At 40.6% G+C, this 22,246-nt stretch overlaps 3 protein-coding genes across 8 annotated transcripts in view; 2 read left to right on the forward strand and 1 right to left on the reverse strand.

The window, feature by feature from the left end:
• The window catches only part of ERLEC1 (endoplasmic reticulum lectin 1), a 29,253-nt gene extending 22,415 nt beyond the window's left edge, over nt 1–6,838 (forward strand). The window contains exons 10-14 of one of the 2 annotated variants that reach the window (XM_088149332.1): nt 2,113–2,172; nt 3,497–3,621; nt 4,188–4,265; nt 5,134–5,209; nt 6,546–6,838. In XM_088149332.1, coding sequence (XP_088005458.1) covers nt 2,113–2,172; nt 3,497–3,621; nt 4,188–4,265; nt 5,134–5,209; nt 6,546–6,617 — 411 coding nt within the window. In that variant the 3' untranslated portion in view covers nt 6,618–6,838. The remainder of the gene's footprint in view (nt 1–2,112; nt 2,173–3,496; nt 3,622–4,187; nt 4,266–5,133; nt 5,210–6,545) is intronic. The other variant, XM_088149327.1, reaches the window with a different exon arrangement.
• GPR75 (G protein-coupled receptor 75) overlaps nt 1–22,246 on the reverse strand; it is a 51,661-nt gene that overhangs the window by 19,907 nt on the left and 9,508 nt on the right. The gene's annotated exons all lie outside the window — the stretch shown is intronic.
• LOC103050528 (uncharacterized) lies at nt 18,713–21,710 on the forward strand. The gene is given in 2 exon segments (XM_007444506.2): nt 18,713–18,825; nt 18,827–21,710. Coding segments are annotated over 2 exon segments (2,535 nt in total). The 3' UTR covers nt 21,249–21,710.

A 22,246-nucleotide genomic window follows, 5' to 3' on the forward strand; every position in this document is an offset into this window, starting at 1 on the left:
TTTCAGTCAGGGTTAAGGCCGGGATATGGGACTGAGACAGCATTGATCGCGCTATTGGATGACCTCTGGCAGGAGCAGGATGCGGGCAGTGCTTCCATCCTTGCTCTTCTTGACCTCTCAGCAGCCTTCGATACCATCAATCATGGTATCCTTCTGGACCGGCTTCAGGAGTTGGCAGTGGGCAGCACTGTGTTGTTCTGGTTCTCCTCCATCCTCCAGGGTCAGTTCCAGTCAGTGTTGGTAGGAGGGGAGAGGTCCAGTCCATGGCTCCTACTGCATGGGGTGCCACAGGGCTTGGTTCTCTCGCCCCTCTTATTTAATATCTACATGAGGCCACTGCATGAGGTGATCTGAGAGTTCAGGGTGATACCCAGCTTTATATCTCCCCCCCCCCCCCCCGGGCTGTCTGAGTTATGCCGTGGATGTCCTATCTCAGTGCCTGGAGGCTGTAGGGGCCTGGATGGGGCGCAATGAGCTTCGGCTCAACCCAAGCAAGACTGAGTGGCTTTGGGTGTTTGGGCCTCCCAGTACCAAGGTTCTTCCATCTTTGGTTCTGGATGGGGTGCCTCTGCCCCAGACAGACCTGGTGTGCAATCCGGGGGTCCTCTTGGACTCAGGGCTCCTGCTGGAAGAGCAAGTGGCAGCCGTGGCTAAGAGGGCCTTTGCACACCTTTGGGTTGTGCATCAGTTGTGCCTATTCCTGGACCAGGAGGCTCTACTCACTGTCACTCATGCCCTCGTGACCTCCCGTTTGGACTATTGCAATGCACTTTACATGGGGTTGCCCTTGAAGAGCATTTGGAAGCTTCAGCTGGTACAGAATGCAGCTGCCCAGGTTGTAAATATTGTCGGTTACTCAGCACATGTAACACCACTGCTTCGGGAGCTGCATTGGTTGCCGATGTGTTTCTGGGTGCAATTCAAGGTGCTGGTTGTCACCTATAAAGCCCTTCATGGCTTGGAACTGGGTTACCTTAGGGGCCGTCTTTTCTCAGTTGTTTCTACCCGTCCAATCCGGTCTGGCAGGTTGAGCATGCTCCAGGTCCCATCAGCCAAGGAATGTCAGCTGGCGGGGACCAGGAGACATGCTTTTCTGCTGTGGCACCTGCCCTCTGGAACATCCTCCCTCCTGAGATTAGGATGGCCCCGACCCTTCTGGCTTTTCGAAAGGCCTTGAAGGCCTGGCTTTATGCCTGGGCCTGGGTTTCATGGTTGTGCTGATACCAACGGTTTTTTAAGATCTCTTGGCTGCATTTATATTTATATTTAATTTTTTGTAGTGTTTTAAATGTTGACTTTTTATTGTTGTTAGCTGCCCAGAGTCACTGGTCTGAGATGGGCGTCTGTCTGTCTGTCTCTGTCTATCATATTTATATAGCCCATCTCACACAAGGTGATGCAATATAAATAGAATAAACAAACAAATAAATAAATAAAATGAAGTTGCTCTGAGCTCAGAATGCTTTTCTGCATATTGATAGAGAAAGGGAGAGGGAGAGGGAACAGCTAACTTAATAAGGAAAACTGAAGATATGTCTTGGAAGTTAATGCTTTGTAGTGCATGCATTTTTAGTACCCCAAGAGTTTATAACCCAATGATACTCAACTTTAATGTGTGTTTAAAAATAAAAGCAGAACTTTTCAATCCAAAAAATGAAATAGAAGTATCAAAAGCTGAAAGAATATCACAGAAGGGGTGGATGGAACAATTTAAGCAATTTTGTCAGTCCGACTAGAACACATATTTATCCATCTAATTCTCATTATGGTGAGCAGTCTGTTTCTGGGCTGTATAATTTGGGGGCTGAACTATAAACATAAGTACAGAAGGCTTACTTTGCATAATTTCAGTCTTGTTAATTTGCATATCTTGTACAAGTAATTGAAAGGTGTTGTAAAGAAAGTCTCAACGTGAGCCCAGAAATATACCTTCTCACCCTTTAATCAGAAAAACCTTTGCAAAACACACTTAACTGAGTAAAATTGTCTCCTGTACAGAGCAAGGTGGGAAATTGTAGCTTATTTGATTTCAGTGAAGCCCACTAGATATATTAGTAGTTGTACTACTGAATTTCACTCTGTCTAAATGTTATGAACCTGCTTCTCTTTTAGGGTGTTGGCTGGTGGAGGTATGAATTCTGCTACGGCAAGTACGTGCATCAGTATCACAAGGTATATATAAAAAATCATTGGCAGTCTCTACCACTAGATGGCCACAGGTTCCTGTTTTTTGTCCATAAAGAAGAATGTGAAAGTACAGATTTGAAGTTCATAAATTCACTCTTCCCTTTATTATTGGGATATATAGAGATGGAACACAGGAATTTACCTAACACTGTATCAGACCTTTGGCCCATCTAACTGTGTTCCACCCTGGAGGTGATCTGTTCAGCACTGCATGTGGATAACTGCCTGGCTTGGGACCCAAAATGGGCAGGAACATTCATTTGCCACCCCTCCCCCCCCCCTTTTTTTGGTCTTTTTCATATTTCCTCCCAGGGAGTAAGGTAAGGGGAAGGGGATAGATTATTCTTATTTTTATCCATTTTTATTGTACATAGTATCTTTCCTCCTCCCCTTTCATCTCAAATCTTTTTCAAGACTATTTTGGCCAGAAATATGAAAGGTTCTTGAAAATACTTTCCCTCTCATTTCTGTCCATTTCGGATTTTCTCTGTTTATCCCCTCCTGCATTTATCTTCTCTTTGGGCATTCCCATCAGAATGAAATCAATCCAAGAACAACAGGTTGCTCATCCCTGGCCTTCATTAACTGAGAGCAGTCCTTTGGGGTTTCAGAGAGAAATCTTCACCCCCACCCCCAAAGACAGAATCTGGGACCTGCTCTATGCAAAACACATGCAGCTGCACAAAGCTATAGCTGCACGAGGCTCATGCTATAATAAAGCTAGACCAATATTCAGTTAAATGCCTTGTCGTATCTCTGATATTGTCAACCCAAGATGAGCAAAGTAGTAGCTAGGCATAAAAGCAGTGTAGCATTTGGGTGGTTAGATGTGCTATTTTAATTCTGCCTCATAATGTTATAAATGCTAAGAATGGACTATTGGATACTTGCTATGAAAGTTTATTTCAGTTTGTTTTGATGGAGGTGTCCAAGCACTGGTTAATCATTCCCACTGCTCAGGAGGAAAGGGATCACATGACTTAAAGTCTCCTATTATATGACCCATTCCTGGATCCTCCTTCCTGTTCTCATTCAGCCAACCCCACTGTACTAAGAATAGTGGAACATGCTCATCAAGACTTAAATAAACAAAAGAAAAAACAGACTTATCATTTGTCAAAAACACTGAAATTTAGTAATAAGGGAAGGCTGGCTGAAACCAATTGGGTTTTTGCCATATGGAAACTGTCATAACAGCATGAATATTGATTATTGTCTACGTCAGAATTTCTGTTTAGGGTGGTATAAAATACAGAATTATGTGTGACTTTTTAAATAAATTACCAAGAAAATATATTACTTTTTTTAGGATAAAGAAAATGGCAAAACAACTATAGTTGTGGGCACATGGAACAAAGAGGAACACCTTGAATGGGCACAAAAGAATGTAGCTAGAACATATCACCACAAAGATGACGGCCTGCAAACAGTCAAGTATGCACAAACTGGTTTCAAATGTTGGCCTAGAGAGCGGGTTGCTGCTTTGTTGTAGTAGTTGTTAAAATCAGTGTAGATTGCAGGTGATTTTTAAGCCCCAGTTATTTTTAGTATTCAACTCGGGCTGGAATCTTTAGTGTTGCATAATATTGTATCCCATGCTTTTAAATTGTAGAATTTCCTTCATTTTATCTTTGTTACTAAGCCAAAAAAATATTTTATCAGCCCACCTGTGGGTGGGTGGGTGGGTGGATAGATGGATAATTTATTATGGCTGCCTTTCCAAGAACTGTGGGTTGTAAAGATGGATTGTATTTATATTTTTTGTACTGAAGAAACATTTGGAATAAACAAAAAGAAGTACTAAATGGAAATGCAAGATACAAGTGCTAAATATTGTATATTTTTTTCTGATATTCAACTCTAGTTGAGAGTTTTGCTTATAAGTTTTATAGTAATTGTATAGAAGGCAGACATGAAGGACTGTAGGCTTTGGTTCCTTAAGCAGTGAGTTTTAAATGTGATTGTTGCAATCAGGGCTTAAATTGTAACTTTCCTGACAGAATGGTGTCTCACTACTATGGCAATGGAGATGTTTGTGACTTAACTGACAAACCTCGACAAGTGACAGTGAAATTGAAGTGAGTTACACTTAAAACAAATGCTGTTTGTACTGACTGACTGATTGAACTATATGTTTCCTAAGGAAAGGGCTCTTGGACCCTTAAAATGCCCTTGTTTTCCTTTACTAATTATTGGGCACAATCCAGATTTATCTCTTAAAAATAATTCAAGAATTACCTGTAAGGCAAGGACTAAGTTGTTTAAAAAAAAAATAGCCATTGCACTGACATTTTCCTGCCAGGTATTGCTTTGTCTGCTACTTTAGGTATAATCACAAAAGTATTTCAAGAGCATGTACTTTTTGGGGGTTGTGATCCAGTTTTCCAGAATCTACTATGTGATTGTGGAAACCATTGATTTTCATCAGTACACTTTGAATGTAATGGAGAAAATCTGAATTTCAGAAAAGTAGACTTTGACCCAAACAAGCAGTCCGGCTAATATTCACTGCTTCCCCTAGCAAGTAGGTATGCTCTGAGTATGCGTTGTGTGAGTTCCAGGTGAATCGGCCATCACTGATAGTATTTGCAGTGTTGAGAGAGATTGGCAGCACGCTCCCAGACTCAATTAAAAGTGAACACTTCTTTTTCAAATTAACCAGTTATCCAGTATTTTCATTGAAATCCAGCACCTCTACAGATAACTGTTAGTAAGATAGATACTATACAAACTCCATCATTTAACAAACATTGTACATATGTTGCTGAGAAATAGAAGATTCACCAGAAAATATTATCAAAAAGCATAATTCTTTGCTAGTATTGCAGCACGACTTCCATCAACATTAGAGATTATTCATACCAACTGAAAATCTTGGGGCTCAGAGAAGCCTGTTAACCATTTTCTTAATCTGCATTGTCTGCTAACAATTTATTCTGTCTTAAGGTGCAAAGAATCTGATTCTCCTCATGCAGTAACTGTATATATGCTGGAGCCTCATTCCTGTCAGTATATTCTTGGGGTATGTTTGAGACCTTGATCTAAACCATGTTGACTTCTGGGAGAAAAGTCTCCCATGAAAAATGCATTTCACTTAGGAAAATGTGAAAGTTCTGGTACTAAACTTGTAATTTTTCATTATTATATACTAAACTTTCTTAAGAACCCAGTGCCTTCTGTAATATGACATTCACAGTGCATTTTTCTAGAGCACTGGGAATGGAGTAAGTAACAAGAACGTGGCACAGGTAACAGGTGTGGACTATGACACTTTTCCATAAGCTTTTATTTATTGCTAATGGTCTTTATGTGATATTAAGCACATTCCAAATTGGATGGAGCGTTCAGGTCTGTTTAAGTCATATTTAATATCAGAGCTCGTGACAAAAATGTTGATAGACAAAGTTTTTATTAAAGAATACTGCAGTTAGACCACACACACCCCAAAATTAAAGATAGCATTAGTTTAAGGTGTATTATTTTTTTTTTGGAAAAATACATTTTACCTCAAATAATGTCAGGCCTAGCCCAAAGAACTCATGGAGACCATGCAGGTTCAATCAGCAAGGTTTATTTGCCAGCACCTGTTTACAGAAATCTTCTCAGACTGACCAGCAATTCCCAGGCACAAGTCTCTACTATCTTCTGGAATGTTTAGGGATGCGCCAGCTTTCTCCGCTTATCTCCAGAGCATTGCTCTGGAAACGAGAGCACCGTTTTCACCCCCCTTCCTCCATTCCAGTCCATCACATATAATAAAGTATTTAAATTTTAAAAATATTGGGCACAATTCAGCCAGAGCTTTTTTTTTTTTATCTGCGCTCAGTCATTACTGACTCTGCAGTGACTGCTTGGACGAGTCCTTGCAGTTTTCAAGGCAAGTGTTTCGGAAGTGGTTTGCCAGAGCCTCCTTCCTAGAGCAGAGCCCAGCTGGCGTGCACAGGAGGCGGGGTTTCCGTTGCTTTGCGCCCTTTTTGGGTGAGCGCGGTTTCGCGTTTTACCGGCAACTGCTCCCGACTCCTTTTTTCCAAGGTGCCACCAGCATTTTTCCTCCCACCGGAGTGAGAGTACCCATTTGTCTACTTACGTGAGTTTTCGACCTGTTGGGTTGACAGGAACTGGGGAGGAAATTTTGTAGAGAGTGGGCAAGGTCAAAAAATTTGACAGGTCATATTTGATTGCAGCATTATCCTCAGATACAGCATTATCTTTTTCCAACTCGAGAGAGTCCATTTTATAAGCATTAAGACCACAGTAGCCTTTTGGTCACAGGTGCTTGATTTGATTTTTCATGATCTATTTTGCTCCGTCCTCATTGTGACTTAAACTAACATCTTTGTAAACATTTTTCTTTCCAGGTGGAGTCACCAGTTATCTGTAAAATTCTGGATACAGCAGACGAATATGGACTGCTTTCTGTGCCAAGTTAATGACTTGTGGAATAATTGGATGTTCAGAACCACAACACTGAAGGAGGAAAAGTACAACTGCAGTTCTCCGTGTGAACCAATAGTGAAAAGAAGTACTGAGTCAGAAGAATTCACCAGCAGACAGAAAGAAAGCAAAAAGCTATTGTGAATTATTTTGTGAATATTATATGTATATAAGAGACTATTGATAAACTTTTAAAAAATAAAAAAGTCTAATCTTGGACATTTTCATTTATTCTCTAATAGAGAATGGAGTCTCTCTTTTCTAAATATTTGCTTTTCCACTTTATGGAAGATGAAAATGAGACTCTGTTTTGGTAATATATTGGTTTCTTTTGCAGAGGAGTTTTTTTGACCTGTTCAGATGTTCAGTGACAAATCTTTACCGGGGGGGCCCTCCATGTCTTTGCTATGCACTGTAACACATGAGAGAGACTGGGCAAGTCAAAGATATTTTTCATCTCTTTACGTAGGCTATCTCAACAAGTTTCTTAAGTTCATGGGTCCAGATTTTGGTATGTTTACTACTGCCTTTATACTCATTCCAGGAAGTACCCAGTCTCTCCAGTGGGATGGGCAGCTGTGGCAGACTGAAGATTCTTCTGTCTAGCACTTGCCATTCCCAAGTTAACTGGAGTGATGTTGACACTATGTTCTGTCGCATTGTAGCAAGTACTGGTAATTCCCCTATGTCTTGCCACATTATGCAATTCTTGTAGGTAGATTCATGCAGCTTCCAGGACTCTGTCTATCCGCTTCACATACAGTCAAAGCTCTTCTCCTTTCACCTTGCTCGGTATTATCATATTTTCCACAAATGCATCAGCCCACAGGATGTATCCAAAGTACAATAGTTTTTGCGTTGTGATCCTCTTTTGGCACTCTCCCCAACTTAATGAGGTTGGTATTTTCAATACACAGTAAGGAGCCTTCTCAGAACATGCCTTCTAACTCTGGTAGCAATCTGACCTCCACTCATTCTGTAAGACATGCTCTAAATCTTATTTTCTGGGTTCGGGGGGAAGATGGGGATCAGGGTTAGGAAGTATTCTCTTATCAAATTACTGTCATGGTAGATTAATAGTTGATGTGGGTTGGACTTAAAATCAGGAAGAGGGTGATGGATCCAAATACTTACCCAATGGTTAACTGGGGTTTTCCTGCCACCTTGCCAAGTAGTTATGTTGGAACTGATCTTTTCTATTTGTTCCAAGTAATTCCCACAGAGTTACCCCAATGTGTGGCAGTGGTCTTTACAATAGTCTCAGCCAACAATGTTTGGTGCTATTTTAGAGTCTTGTGTGGGAAGTAAGCTTCTCCACTGGAGATAGGGATTGACTGAGAAGAATTATATGTGAGGGCTCTTGTCCTCAGTAAGGGGTAGTACCTAGCTGATCTCAGGAGCTGAGCAGAGTTAGTCCTAGTCAGTACTTGCATAGGAGGTCACCTGGATATTGCAGGTCTGCCTAAATGGGGAAGTAAAAAACACCTTCCAGAAAAAGGCAGTGACAGCATTTCCTTCATGGCACTACCTAACTGAATTGGTATCAATTTAATTGTGATGATATTAAGAGGGGAATCTGAATATTTATTTGGTAAGCACCATTTTAATTTTATTAAACTCCAGTTTCCTTCTGCTGACAGATAATTGGTCAACTGATCCTATTGCTTTAAAAAAAACCTTCATTGTTGATGAGGTTTTCTTAAGCTGTAGTTGAAACAGACTCGCTTGCTTTGACAGATAAGGCTAAATGTTTTAAAGAATCATAACAAAAAAAAAAAAAGCTTTGAAGGGAATGAGAAAATACATTTTGAACAGATTTTCCCAATGTGTTCTTTCAAATGTGCTGGACCAGCTCCCAGAATACCTAGCATCTGGCTGAGAATTCTAGGAATAGAGATCTAAAACAACTGGAGAAAAGCTAAAGCCCCTTGAGAAAACAGAAATTTTCTTAGCGTCCCCCCCCCCCCGCCTCCGGTCTATAAACTGCTTGATACAAACCAGCAGGATTTTCACTGTGTATTACAGTCAGGTCCAGAAATATTGGGACATCGACACAATTCTAACATCTTTGGCTCTATACACCACTACAATGGATTTGGAATGAAACAAACACAATGTGCCTTAACTGCAGGCTGTCAGCTTTAATTTGAGGGTATGTACATCCAACTCAGGTGAACGGTGTAGGAATTACAACAGTTTGCATATGTGCCTCCCACTTGTTAAGGGACCAAAAGTAATGGGACAATGGGCTGCTCAGCTGTTCCATGGACAGGCGTGTGATATTCCCTCAGTACCCCAATTACAATGTGCAGATAAAAGGCCCAGAGTTCATTTCAAGTGTGCTAGTTGCATTTGGAATCTGTTGCTGTCAACTCTCAAGAGGAGATCCAAAGAGCTGTCACTATCAGTGAAGCAAGCCATCATTAGGCTGAAGAAACAAAACAAACCCATCAGAGAGATAGCAAGAACATTAGGCGTGGCCAAAACAACTGTTTGGACCATTCTCAAAAAGAAGGAACACACCGGTGAGCTCAGCAACACCAAAAGACCCGGGAGACAACGGAAAACAACTGTGGTGGATGACCGAAGAATCCTTTCCCTGGTGAAGAAAACACCCTCCACAACACTTGGCCAGATCAAGAACACTCTCCAGGAGGTAGGTGTATGTGTGTCAAAGTCAACAATCAAAAGAAGACTTCACCAGAGTGAATACAGAGGGTTCACCACAAGATGTAAACTACTGGTGAGCCTCAAAAACAGGAAGGCCAGATTAGAGTTTGCCAAACGACATCTAAAAAAGCCTTCACAGTTCTGGAACAACATCCTATGGACAGATGAGACCAAGATCAACTTGTACCAGAGTGATGGGAAGAGAAGAGTATGGAGAAGGAAAGGAACTGCTCATGATCCTAAGCATACCACCTCAGTGAAGCATGGTGGTGGTAGTGTCATGGCGTGGGCATGTATGGCTGCCAATGGAACTGGTTCTCTTGTATTTATTGATGATGTGACTGCTGACAAAAGCAGCAGGATGACTTCTGCAGTGTTTCGGGCAATATTATCTGCTCACATTCAGCCAAATGCTGCAGAACTCATTGGACGGCGCTTCACAGTACAGATGGACAATGACCCAAAGCATACTGCAAAAGCAACCAAAGAGTTTTTGAAGGGACAGAAGTGGAATGTTATGCAATGGCCAAGTCAATCACCTGACCTGAATCCCATTGAACATGCATTTCACTTGCTGAAGACAAAACTGAAGGGAAAATGCCCCAAGAACAAGCAGGAACTGAAGACAGTTGCAGTAGAGGCCTGGCAGGGCATCACCAGGGATGAAACCCAGCGTCTGGTGATGTCTATGCGTTCCAGGCTTCAGGCTGTGATTGATTGCAACGGATTTGCAACTAAGTATTAAAAAGGGAAAGTTTGATGTATGATTATTATTCTGTCCCATTACTTTTGGTCCCTTAACAAGTGGGAGGCACATATGCAAACTGTTGTAATTCCTACACCATTCACCTGAGTTGGATGTACATACTCTCCAATTAAAGCTGACAGTCTGCAGTTAAGGCACATTGTGTTTGTTTCATTCCAAATCCATTGTGGTGGTGTATAGAGCCAAAGATGTTAGAATTGTGTTGATGTCCCAATATTTCTGGACCTGACTGTAACTCTTCTGAGCATGAAACTGAGCAAACTCAGGGAGGCAGTGAAGGACAGGAAGGCCTGGCACAATATGGTTCATGGGGTCATGAGTCGGATACGACTGAACAACAACAACAGTTAACTCCTCACCAAAATCTGACATAGGCCATAATTAAATCATGCACATGGAATACACAAAGCATCTTATTTTCTTTTGGGGTGAAGTACACCTGAATTCCCCTTCATGGATCACTGCCTTGTCGTGGCGAAGGGGCTTGCGTAACTCAGTGAAGCCATGAGCTATACCGTGCAGGGCCACCCAAGACGGACAGGTCATGACAGAGAGTTCTGACAAAATGTGGTCCACTGGAGAAGGAAATGGCAACCCACTCCAGTATCCTTGCCAAGAAAACCCCATGGACAATGTTAAAAGGCTAAAAGATATGATGCCGGAAGATGAGCCCCTCAGGTCGGAAGCTGTCCAATATGCTACTGGGGAAGAGCGGAGGGCAATTCCAAGTAGCTCCAGAAAGAGTGAAGCGGCTGGGCCAAAGCCGAAAGGACGTTCAGCTGTGGATGTATCTGGAAGCGAAAAGAAGGTCCGATGCTGTAAAGAACAATATTGTATAGGTACCTGGAATGTAAGATCTATGAACCAAGGCAAGCTGGATGTGGTCAAACATGAGATGACAAGATTGAACGTCGACATCTTGGGAATCAGCGAACTGAAATGGACGGGAATGGGTGAATTTAATTCGGGTGACCATTATATCTACTACTGTGGGCAAGAAACCCTTAGAAGAAATGGAGTTGCACTCATAGTGAATAAGAGAGTGGGAAAGGCAGTAATGGGGTACAACCTCAAAAACGACAGAATGATCTCAGTGCGTATCCAAGGCAAACCATTCAATATCACAGTCATCCAAGTCTATGCCCCAACCACTGATGCTGAAGAAGCTGAAGTTGACCGCTTCTATGAAGACCTACAGCACCTTCTAGAACTAGCACCAAAAAAATATGTCCTTTTCATCATAGGGGATTGGAATGCTAAAGTAGGAAGTCAAGGAGTAATCGGAATAACAGGCAAGTTTGGCCTTGGAGTACAAAATGAAGCTGGGCAAAGGCTAATAGAGTTCTGTCAAGAGAACAAGCTAGTCATAGCAAACACTCTTTTCCAACAACACAAGAGACGACTCTACACATGGACATCACCAGATGGTCAATACCGAAACCAGATTGATTTTATACTTTGCAGCCAAAGATGGAGAAGCTCTATACAGACAGCAAAAACAAGACCAGGAGCTGACTGTGGCTCAGATCATGAGCTTCTTACTGCAAAATTTAGGCTTAAATTGAAGAATGTAGGGAAAACCACTAGACCACTCAGGTATGACTTAGATCATATTCCTTGTGAGTACACAGTGAAGGTGATGAATAGATTTAGAGGATTAGATTTGGTAGACAGAGTGCCTGAAGAACTATGGACGGAGGTCCGTAACATTGTACAGGAGGCAGCAACTAAAACCATCCCAAAGAAAAAGAAATGCAAGAAAGCAAAATGGCTGTCTGATGAGGCTTTACAAATAGCTGTGGAAAGAAGGAATGCGAAAAGCAAGGGTGAAAGGGAAAGATATAAGCAACTGAATGCAGATTTCCAGAGAATAGCCAGGAGAGATAAGGCGGCCTTCTTAAATGAACAATGCAAAGAAATCGAGGAAAACAATAGAATGGGGAAGACTAGAGATCTCTACAAGAAAATTGGAGATATGAAAGGAACGTTTAGTGCAAAGATGGGCATGATAAAGGACAAAAAAGGCAGGGACCTAACAGAAGCAGAAGAGATTAAGAAGAGGTGGCAAGAATACACAGAAGAACTATACAAGAAAGATCTTAATGTCCCTGATGGCCACGCTGGTGTGATCACTGACCTTGAGCCAGACATCCTAGAGAGTGAAGTCAAGTGGGCCTTAGGAAGCATTGCTAACAACAAAGCTAGTGGAGATGACAGTATTCCAGCTGAGTTATTTAAAATACTAAAAGATGATGGGGTTAAAGTGCTGCACTCAATATGCCAGCAAGTTTGGAAAACGCAACAGTGGCCACGGGATTGGAAAAGGTCAGTTTACGTTCCAATTCCAAAGAAGGGCAACGCCAAAGAATGCTCAAACTATCGCACAATTGCACTCATTTCACATGCTAGCAAGGTTATGCTCAAAATCCTACAAGCTAGGCTTCAGCAATACATGAACCGAGAACTACCGGATGTACAAGCTGGGTTTCGAAGAGGCAGAGGAACTAGAGATCAAATCGCCAACATTCGCTGGATCATGGAGAAAGCACGAGAGTTCCAGAAAAATATCTACTTCTGCTTCATTGACTATGCAAAAGCCTTTGATTGTGTGGATCACAACAAACTGTGGCAAATTCTTAAAGAGATAGGAATACCAGACCACCTTACCTGTCTCCTGAGAAATCTGTATGCGGGCCAAGAAGCAACAGTTAGAACCGGTCATGGAACAACCGATTGGTTCAAAATAGGGAAAGGTGTATGACAAGGCTGTATACTGTCACCCTGCTTATTTAACCTATATGCAGAGTACATCATGAGAAATGCCAGGCTGGAAGAATCACAAGCCGGAATTAAGATTGCAGGGAGAATCATCAACAACCTCAGATATGCGGACGATACCACCCTAATGGCAGAAAGTGAAGAAGAACTAAAGAGCCTCTTGATGAGGGTGAAAGAGGAGAGTGCAAAAGCTGGCTTGAAACTCAACATTAAAAAAACTAAGATCATGGCATCTGGACCCATCAATTCCTGGCAAATAGAAGGGGTAGAAATGGAAGCAGTAACAGACTTCATTTATTTGGGCTCCAAGATCACCGCAGACGGAGACTGCAGCCATGAAATTAAAAGACGCTTGCTCCTTGGGAGGAAAGCTATGGCAAGCCTAGATAGCATATTAAAAAGCAGAGACGTCACCTTGCCGACAAAGATCCGCATAGTCAAAGTTATGGTTTTTCCAGTAGTAATGTATGGCTGTGAGAGCTGGACCATAAAAAAGGCCGAGCGCCGAAGAATTGATGCTTTTGAACTGTGGTGCTGGAGAAGACTCTTGAGAGTCCCCTGGACTGCTAGGAGGTCAAACCAGTCAATCTTAAAGGAAATCAACCCTGATTGCTCATTGGAAGGATCGATAATGAAGCTCAAGCTCAGATATTTTGGTCACCTAATGCGAAGAGAGATCTCTTTGGAGAAGACCCTGATGCTGGGAAAGATTGAAGGCAAAAGGAGAAGAGGACGGCAGAGGATGAGATGGTTAGATAGCATCACTGAAGCAATGAGCATGAAACTGAGCAAACTCAGGGAGGCAGTGAAGGACAGGAAGGCCTGGCGCAATATGGTTCATGGGGTCACGAAGAGTCGGACACGACTTAACGACTAAACAACAACAACACACCTGAATTGGTATAAAGATGGACTTCATTTGCTACCACTCTGATTTAGCATTGTTAATTCTAAAGTTGCTATTCTACAATTGAAACATTCAGCAATGCAGGAGGTGCAGCAAAAAGTTACATCAGATTACGGCAACTTTCCTGTCTGGCAATTTTGGTTTCTTTGGAATGAAAAAGAAAAAAAGTGGGTTGGAAAAAACTAATGAAGGTGTCTGCAAAATAGTATTTGTCACAGTTTATTTGATTCAGGAACCTTTCCTCAATGATTCACTAAGAGAAGCCAAGCTAAAAGTTACAGGACCCAGGGTGGAGGGCATTCCCAGATCTGTCGGTTAAGTCTGAGCAAGGCATGTGAGACCAAATACTATTTGCAGGAGGACCCTGATGCTGGGAAAGATTGAAGGCAAAAGGAGAAGAGGACAGCAGAGGATAAGATGGTTAGATAGCATCATTGAAACAATGAGCATGAAACTGAGCAAACTCAGGGAGGCAGTGAAGGACAGGAAGGCCTGGCGCAATATGGTTCATGGGGTCACGAAGAGTCGGACACGACTTAACGACTAAACAACAACAACAAAGGCATGTGAGACCAAATACTATTTGCAGGAGGACAAATGAGATGGAACAAATTAAACCAACTTCTATGTATTGCACTGGCTTAAACACTAAGCAATCACTTCATTCTAAATACTAAGCAATCACTTCAAAGGAAAGTAAGCAAGCGCCTTGGTTCCTTGTTGCATCATGTTTAATCATTCACTTGTGGGAAATAGTTGATCTACATGTTATAACAGATGTTATGGTTCAAAACAAGAGCTTACCTTTCCTTTCTCATATCTATAGGGTTTCCCACATTGTAATTTAATGGTTCATATACATCCTCATTAGCAGGGAATTTCCAGAGGATGTGATGCAAATGATCAGTTCAATTTGATAGGACAGAGGCATTCAGAAATCATTTTGCTCAGCTGTTGTATCCACAATTGCAAAAACAGCAAAATGTTCCAGATCTAAACTCCATTGTGGGAAGAAAATTAATAAAAAGGTGAGTGAACTACATGCAAGGGAAAGGTGGAGAATAGCTGAGGGAGGATTAGTACACAGGGAATAAATGAGGGAAGCACAGCAGTTGGAAAGAAAATCTTCAATGTTGTGTCCTGTACACGTCATGCCCCTTTTTATCTTGTCTGCAAGTTTTCAATTTATACCAAACTGCATAAGGTAGCTTTCAATATGAGTGACCTAATAGGTTTTAGAGTTGACAAGTGCTGCTTTATGGTGAGTCTGGTTTTTGTACAGAGAGAATCCCAAAATATGGTGTTGGTATCTTTTAATCTGTGAACTGTTTTCCCCCATGCTGTTTAACATATATATGAAATTGATAAGACCATTTGTATAAAGCTCTGGGTATTGGTGCCATGCTAAGAGAAACTTGGAAGTTCTGAAACTTAATTTAGAGAAAACAGAAATGCAAAGAGTTGATATAGGCATAGAACACAAGTCTCTGCTACATGAGGTATCTTTCTCTCTGAAAACACTGAATTCTTGTGTGGAGATTCTTCTGAACCCATCCATTTTAGGAATGGATGCCTAGGTGACAGCTGTGACCAGAAGTGATTTTTCCAAGATCAGACTTACTTTTCCATGGGAGCTGCCTTTGAAAAATGCCCAGAAGCTTCATCTTGTAAAAATGTGGCACCCAGATTATTTACTTGGAGTAGGTAATGTATAACCTTACTGTGGAAACAACTGCACTAGCTATCCTTTCTCAACTCAAAGTGCTAATTATTGCCTATAAAATCCTACTTAGTTGAGGCAAGGTAATGGATAGCCTACCTGCTCTTTCAACACAATCAGCAGAAACCACCTTGTATTTTTCACATTTGTTACAGGGACAGACCAGCTGCAGCCCTCCAGATACTGCCAAACCACAATTCCTTCAGCATCCTTCAGCATCAAGTATACTAGCTAGGCTGCTGAGAGTTGAAATTGAAAAAACCAAAAGAATGTAAATATTGGATTGCCTGCATATATCTCAATAGATACTTTATTAAAGCTTTAAACCTTTATATAACAAAATGACATCAAATACAATATTTTCTTAACCATCAGTCTTCTACAGTAATGTCTAGAGTGTGTTTATTTATTAAATTTGTGTGCCATCAGTTTAATTACCACTTATGGCAGCATACATGTTCTTTTTAATCCCCATCCCAGCATATTCACAGGTGTTTTTAAGTGTACTAAAACACAAACATAGCATGTAGTTAACTCAGATTAACCTTAATCTTGCACATCTGCTCTAATTGCTAGGCATTGATTTTTACAAATTATAAAATCTTCCCTTGAAACAATGCCATCTGATGGGACCCAGGAGAGGTGCCTCTTCCACTCCGGTGCCTGACCTCTAGAACAATCTCTCTCACAACATGCACCCCAAGATTGGCTCCAGACCTGTTAGCCTTTAGAAAGGCACTTTTCCTTAGGAGCTGGAGCCAGAAATTCTCTGTGACAACCTTGCTATTATGGTCTGCTTTTATGATGACAAGTCTTCCATTCTTATCATCATAAAAAGGAAGCAAAGAAGCATTTTTTCATCCAGACCTTTTCAGTATATGGTATTTGAAAGAAAGCTTCAGTTTGCTTCTTTGTCTTTGCATGTGGTAGCGCCTGCCTGACCTTCTCTGGGATCAGAAGCAAAGGAAGGCCAGGCTTAAATATACTTGGAAGGGGGACCTCCAGGAATAGGAAGACAGACTGGAAGATGAAAAGATATAGAAACTAGTTTGTTTCTAACATTTGAGGGGTCATATTATAATGCCCAAATTTATAATGATCCAATTTATCTGGATGAGGTTTAAACTGTTTCATGCCTATAAACTCTTGTAGATGGAATTCCTGGAAAGATGAGATTTCTACTATGATTGAGTATTTATTTATTTGGCCAACATATCGTGTGAGAATATTCTAAATACCAGCTTCTTACCATTGCTTCTTTAGCCTGAAAGAGCTGAAATCAAACATAGGAAAATTAATACAGTGGTACCTCGGGATACGAACTTAATCCGTTCCGTGACTCTGGGCGTATCCCGAGTTGGTCGTAACCCGAAGGAAATTTCCCCATAGGGTTCAATGTAAATCCGGTTAATCCGTTCCGCCCTCCGAATTTGGTCGCACCCCGAGGCAAATTTCCCCATAGGGTTCAATGTAAATCCGGTTAATCCGTTCCGCCCTCCGCCCGAATTTGGTCGCAACCCGAGGCAATTTCCCATAAGGTTCAATGTAATTACCGTTAATCCGTTCTGGCGTCCACGGACCACGCGTCGGGCGGGAAAGCAGCCGGGCGCGGTGTGGTGCGGCGCGAAAACGGCCGGGTGCGGCACGGCGCGGCGCGAAAACGGCACGGCGCAGCGCGAAAACGGCACGGTGCGAAAACGGCCTGGCGCGGTGCGGCGCGAAAACAGCCCGGCGCGGCGCGAAAACGGCTGCGGACCACGCGGCAGGGCCGGAAAAACAGCCGCGGACCACGTGGCACGGGCGGAAAAATGGCCGCGGACCACGTGGCATGGGCAGAAAATGGCCACAGACCACGTGGCACGGGTGGAAAATGGCCATGGGCCACGTGTCACGGTGGAAAATGGCCGCCGATCCGGTTCGTACCCCGAGGCGGAGTTCGCAAACCGAGGTAAATTTTTGGGGCCGGAGCTGGTCGTAACCCGAAAAATTCACACGCAGAGGCGTTCGTATCCCGAGGTATCACTGTACTCAAGTGTTATGATCAACAAAAAGCAGTGATTTGGAATCACCAGAAAATATTTAATTTTTTTCTGTTGCTTTTTGGGTGGAGGGGGTCAATTCCCTCTATCATGTACATACATTGTTATATACTCCTCCATACTCTTTTAGCTCTATAGCCACTAATGGGAGCCATAAAGATGCTTCCTTCTCATTAGTATCTCTACTGGTTGTATACCCTACTTATTTCCACACAAGTTGTAGTACAGCATGTACCACTTTCATGGGATGTGACTGAAGACTGGAGTCTACAATTATTAAAATGTATTTATTAGATTTATTATCTCACCTTCCCTTCAGGAAGTCAACGCAGCATACAAAGCACTCCTACATACCATTCTCTCCTCCAATTTTTCCCCTCAACAGCAACCTTATGAGGTAGCTTGAGCTGACAGTAATTGAGCTAAAGTCACCCTTTCTTATCTTCAAAGTCTTCCACCTAAAATCTTCTGAGTTCTTTCCATACTGACCTATCTACTGCATGATTTGTAGAAGTTCTTGGACATGTTCCTGAATGGAAAACATGTCATACAAAGTACTTGTACAGGCCTCATATGCCTCTAAACTGCTAGAGAGAACTGTAACTTGCAACACATCCAACATTTTTATTGCAATTCTAGTTTATAGGAGAAGGTAAGTGGTGTCTTTTAAGGAAGTTTTTTTCATTCAGACTGATAATCTTCTGTATAGTAATCCCCCAATAAATTCTAAGAAGCACTATCTCTCCCTGCAATATTTGGGAAACCACTACTTTAATACATCCTCATTTGTAAACATGAATACTGTTCATAGCTCAAATTGAACACATAGAGAACCTGATTTCACCATCCACTGATCATATAAACTTTGCTGCCAAAGCCAACATGACTTACTTTCCATACATTAAGCTTTAAACAACAAACTGAATTGAAACATGTACCCCACCAACAGATTTGACTCCTTCTGAAAGAACCACGTAGAGTAGGAATGCAAGGAATAGAAAAGATGATATAGAAGCTTCCAAATGGTTAAAGTATGGTTAAACTAAAGTTTTATCTCTGTTAAAAGAGCTAGGACTGAAAATATCAAAAACTTAAGATATATAACAATATAATTTTGTCAATTAAAAAGTTTCTGATTTGAGAAGTTGTGAAACTGAGTTGTTGGAACTACATTTTGAATAGACAAGTGCTATTTTTGTTTCTTCTTCAGGATGGGATTCTTCATCAGAACTTTGCATTTTTATCTCATCATTCTCTTTTGTGGTAGAGATGGAAGATTTCAGCATTCAGACAATAAGATTCTTCTGTTCAAATCCTCTCTAAGCAAATTCATTATATGAATCTCAAATTCCAAGAAGAGGCTTCAGTTTTTTACATAATGTAAGGAAAGAAATGACTACAAAAAAGAAAGTAAATCTCAATATTCTTAATGTTTTAAATACGCAACACAATTATAGTTTCCAAGTTGATCCAACAATTGTTTTATCTAATAGCCAACCACAACATATGTCATCTCAGAAATTCTCACAAATGGATGGAATAATAAATGTTTCATTGACTGACCCATCTCTAAGAGGCATGACATTGCCTCCTATGCCCGCAGAGAAGCAGCAAGGAGCTGATGGCCTTTTAAATCTCAGTTCAGTGTTAAAGTGGAATGTTCTTGGCAATGAACGACACAATGAAAAGGGAACAAGATTTCCATCCTCAGTATTGCAGATTAATGCAAGCTGTGGAATCCCAGCAAATGGCACACTGGATCTATTAAACAAAAAACTAACTGAGAATGAATTGAGGGAGAAAATGGATCCTAAACTCTGCAAAGCTACAATGGACAAAATTAAAAAGTTTAATGCCAGTCACAACAACATGGAGACAGATATTGCAACCCTGATTTCAGTATTCCTTGAAATGAAGAATGTGTATTTAACTGATGTGAGTTATAACAAAATATCCATAAATGCCAAATCTGCAAAAGAGAGCCATAATCTGGAGCATAGCAATCTTCTGTTTTTAAATCTCAGTCACAATCCCCTTAAAACTCCGCAAACCCTTACCCTACCAAGAAGTCTCAAAAGCATAGATTTATCTTTCACACAAATTAACCAAATACCAAAAGAATTTGGTGCAATGTTTTTTCAAATAGAAGAGATATTTCTTCAGGGGAATCATTTTATATACAAACCTGAAACAGTTATATCTAATTTTAATCCTGTACATACAATGAGAAAAGAAAAGCATTCTTCTAGATCAGCCATTTCATATATAGATCTTCCTGAACACACTTCCATTGAAAGCCTCCCTACAAAGGCAACACGTCAAAGAACATCAAACAGTTCCACTGAAGAACTTCTAGAAGGGTTCCAAGACACAATGAATAAATGTATTTTTCTTGACCTTAGCAATAACCTCCTGCACAAATCCCCCTACCTATCAAATTCTTTGCGCTGCTTTGATTTAAGCAACTCTAACATACAAGGAATAGCTAATCCTAATCTTTTCCCAAATTTAACAGTGTTTAAAATTCGAAACAATAAAATAGAAAACATTTCACCAGCATATCTTCCAGACTCATTAGAGGAATGTGATGTTAGTGATAATAAGATACGTGATTTCCCTTTCCAGGGGGCTGAGCAAAGTTTAAAATCCCTTAATCTTTCTAGAAATCTTATAATGCAACTGAATCTGAACACTTCCTACCTTTCCCTAACTAACCTGGATGTAAGCCATAATTTAATTACAAATCTGCGGTATCACATGGGGAAATTTCTGCCTGAACTGAAATATCTAAATCTGTCAGAAAATAAAATCTTTTTTCTACAATCAGGGTCTCTCCCTAAATCCTTGGTTGAGTTGGATATCAGCAACAATGTCATTCTCATCATTATGAAAGAGATGTTCCACCATTTGACAAACTTGAAAATTTTAACAGTTCAAGGGAAATATTTTTTCTGTAACTGTGAATTATACTGGTTTGTAAGCACATACCTTGCTAACCCACAAGTGCAAATAAATGGCCGAGAAAGACTATTCTGTGGTTTTCCACCTAAAAAGCGAGGTCTTTTGGTGGAAAACAGTCATCTAACAATGTTGTATTGTTCTCTTCGTCTTCAAATCGGAATCACAGCTAGTGTGGCCATTTTGATTATGTCTATCATAACTCTACTGTGCTGGTATTTTGATGGTCCATGGTATGTGAAGATGGGTTGGTATTGGTGCAAGGCTAAAAGGAAACAATATGAGAAGAGACCAGAACACAAAATATATGATGCTTTCCTTTCATACAGTGAAAATGATGCATCCTGGACCAAAGAGATCTTACTGGAAAAACTGGAAGCCAATGGATTTAAAATATGTTATCATGAAAGGGATTTCATGCCAGGGCATCCAGTTCTTGGGAACATTTTTTACTGCATTGAGAACAGCCATAAAGTTCTTTTTGTGCTATCACCCAGCTTTGTCCACAGCTGCTGGTGCCAGTACGAGCTGTACTTTGCTGAACACAGGGTTCTCAGTGAAAACCAGGATTCTCTCATTATGGTTGTACTGGAAGATCTCCCACCCAACAGCATCCCACAGAAATTCAGTAAGCTTAGAAAACTATTAAAAAGGAAAACCTATTTGAAATGGAGTCCTGAGGAACACAAACAAAAGCTTTTCTGGCACCAGTTGAGTGCTGTGTTGAAAACTATGAATGAGCCAGTGCTAATAACACAAAGAAAAAGCTGCACCAGGAAACATAGATGAAACTGAATGAGGAGCAATGCTGATTGCTAAGTTGGCTTTGGAGTACTAAAAAAGTATCAAATACTTTTGAATAGCCATCATCTGAAAGATACATTTATTAGAACATAAAATGTTTTTTAAGTTATCTTTATAGAAAAGTGGTCTTTTAAAATCATATTTTCTAAGAAACATAATGCCATATCAAAAGTAGTTCTGTCTCCTAGGTCCTGGGGACCCGTGCCACTCTGGATCAATATGGATATTTATTCTTTAATTATTTTAGGTGTACTCTAAATGCAGAGTGCGACAAAGTGGGAAATGTGTACACTTGCATACGAAGTTTATCACAGATGCCACTGAATAGGATGCCACGATTGGCTGAGGCGCACAGTCAAACTGTACTTTTAGTGGCCATAAGATTATTGTTCTATATGTTTTTCTTTTCCTTCTTTTACTGTTGTAAAATATAGATAATACTTTATATTATTTCAGTACAATGGTATTTGTACAGTATTGATTAAAGGTTATTAATACTCTAATGTTTAGATAACTTAGACCATTGAAGATAGAGAGAGAGAAGCACTGTATCAGCATTAATTATGATTTAAAATGTCAATGTTAATAGGCAGAGATTATTTAGCTTTTTCATCCAGAACTAAATATAGCATTAAAAAACCACTGCAGATTGCATCAAAATATTTGTTGTACAATAAAGGTTTTTGTCTTAAGCTGATTACTTAATCTTAAAGTCTCCACTGTATTGCTATTTAATATTATTTGTTCATGTTGAAAAAAAATGAACAAAGCAAATTTGACAATGATTAAAATGCAAAAAGAAGAAAAGAAGAAAAAAAAGGCTAAGGTTTTTAATTTTAGGTTTCTAACTTCACCTCATCCCCACCCCTTGTGCTTCTACTAGTTTATAATATTCATAAACATTTGGGCCCCCTTAGAAGCCAGACTGTAAATGTTTATATTTACCCAGGTGTGTGATATATTGTATATACAGGAACCATTCT

Source organism: Python bivittatus, unplaced genomic scaffold (assembly GCF_059951505.1).
Source record: "Python bivittatus isolate LINGU-HERP-01145 unplaced genomic scaffold, Pbiv_v1 ctg000020_np1212, whole genome shotgun sequence".
Classification (NCBI taxonomy): Eukaryota; Metazoa; Chordata; class Lepidosauria; order Squamata; family Pythonidae; genus Python; species Python bivittatus.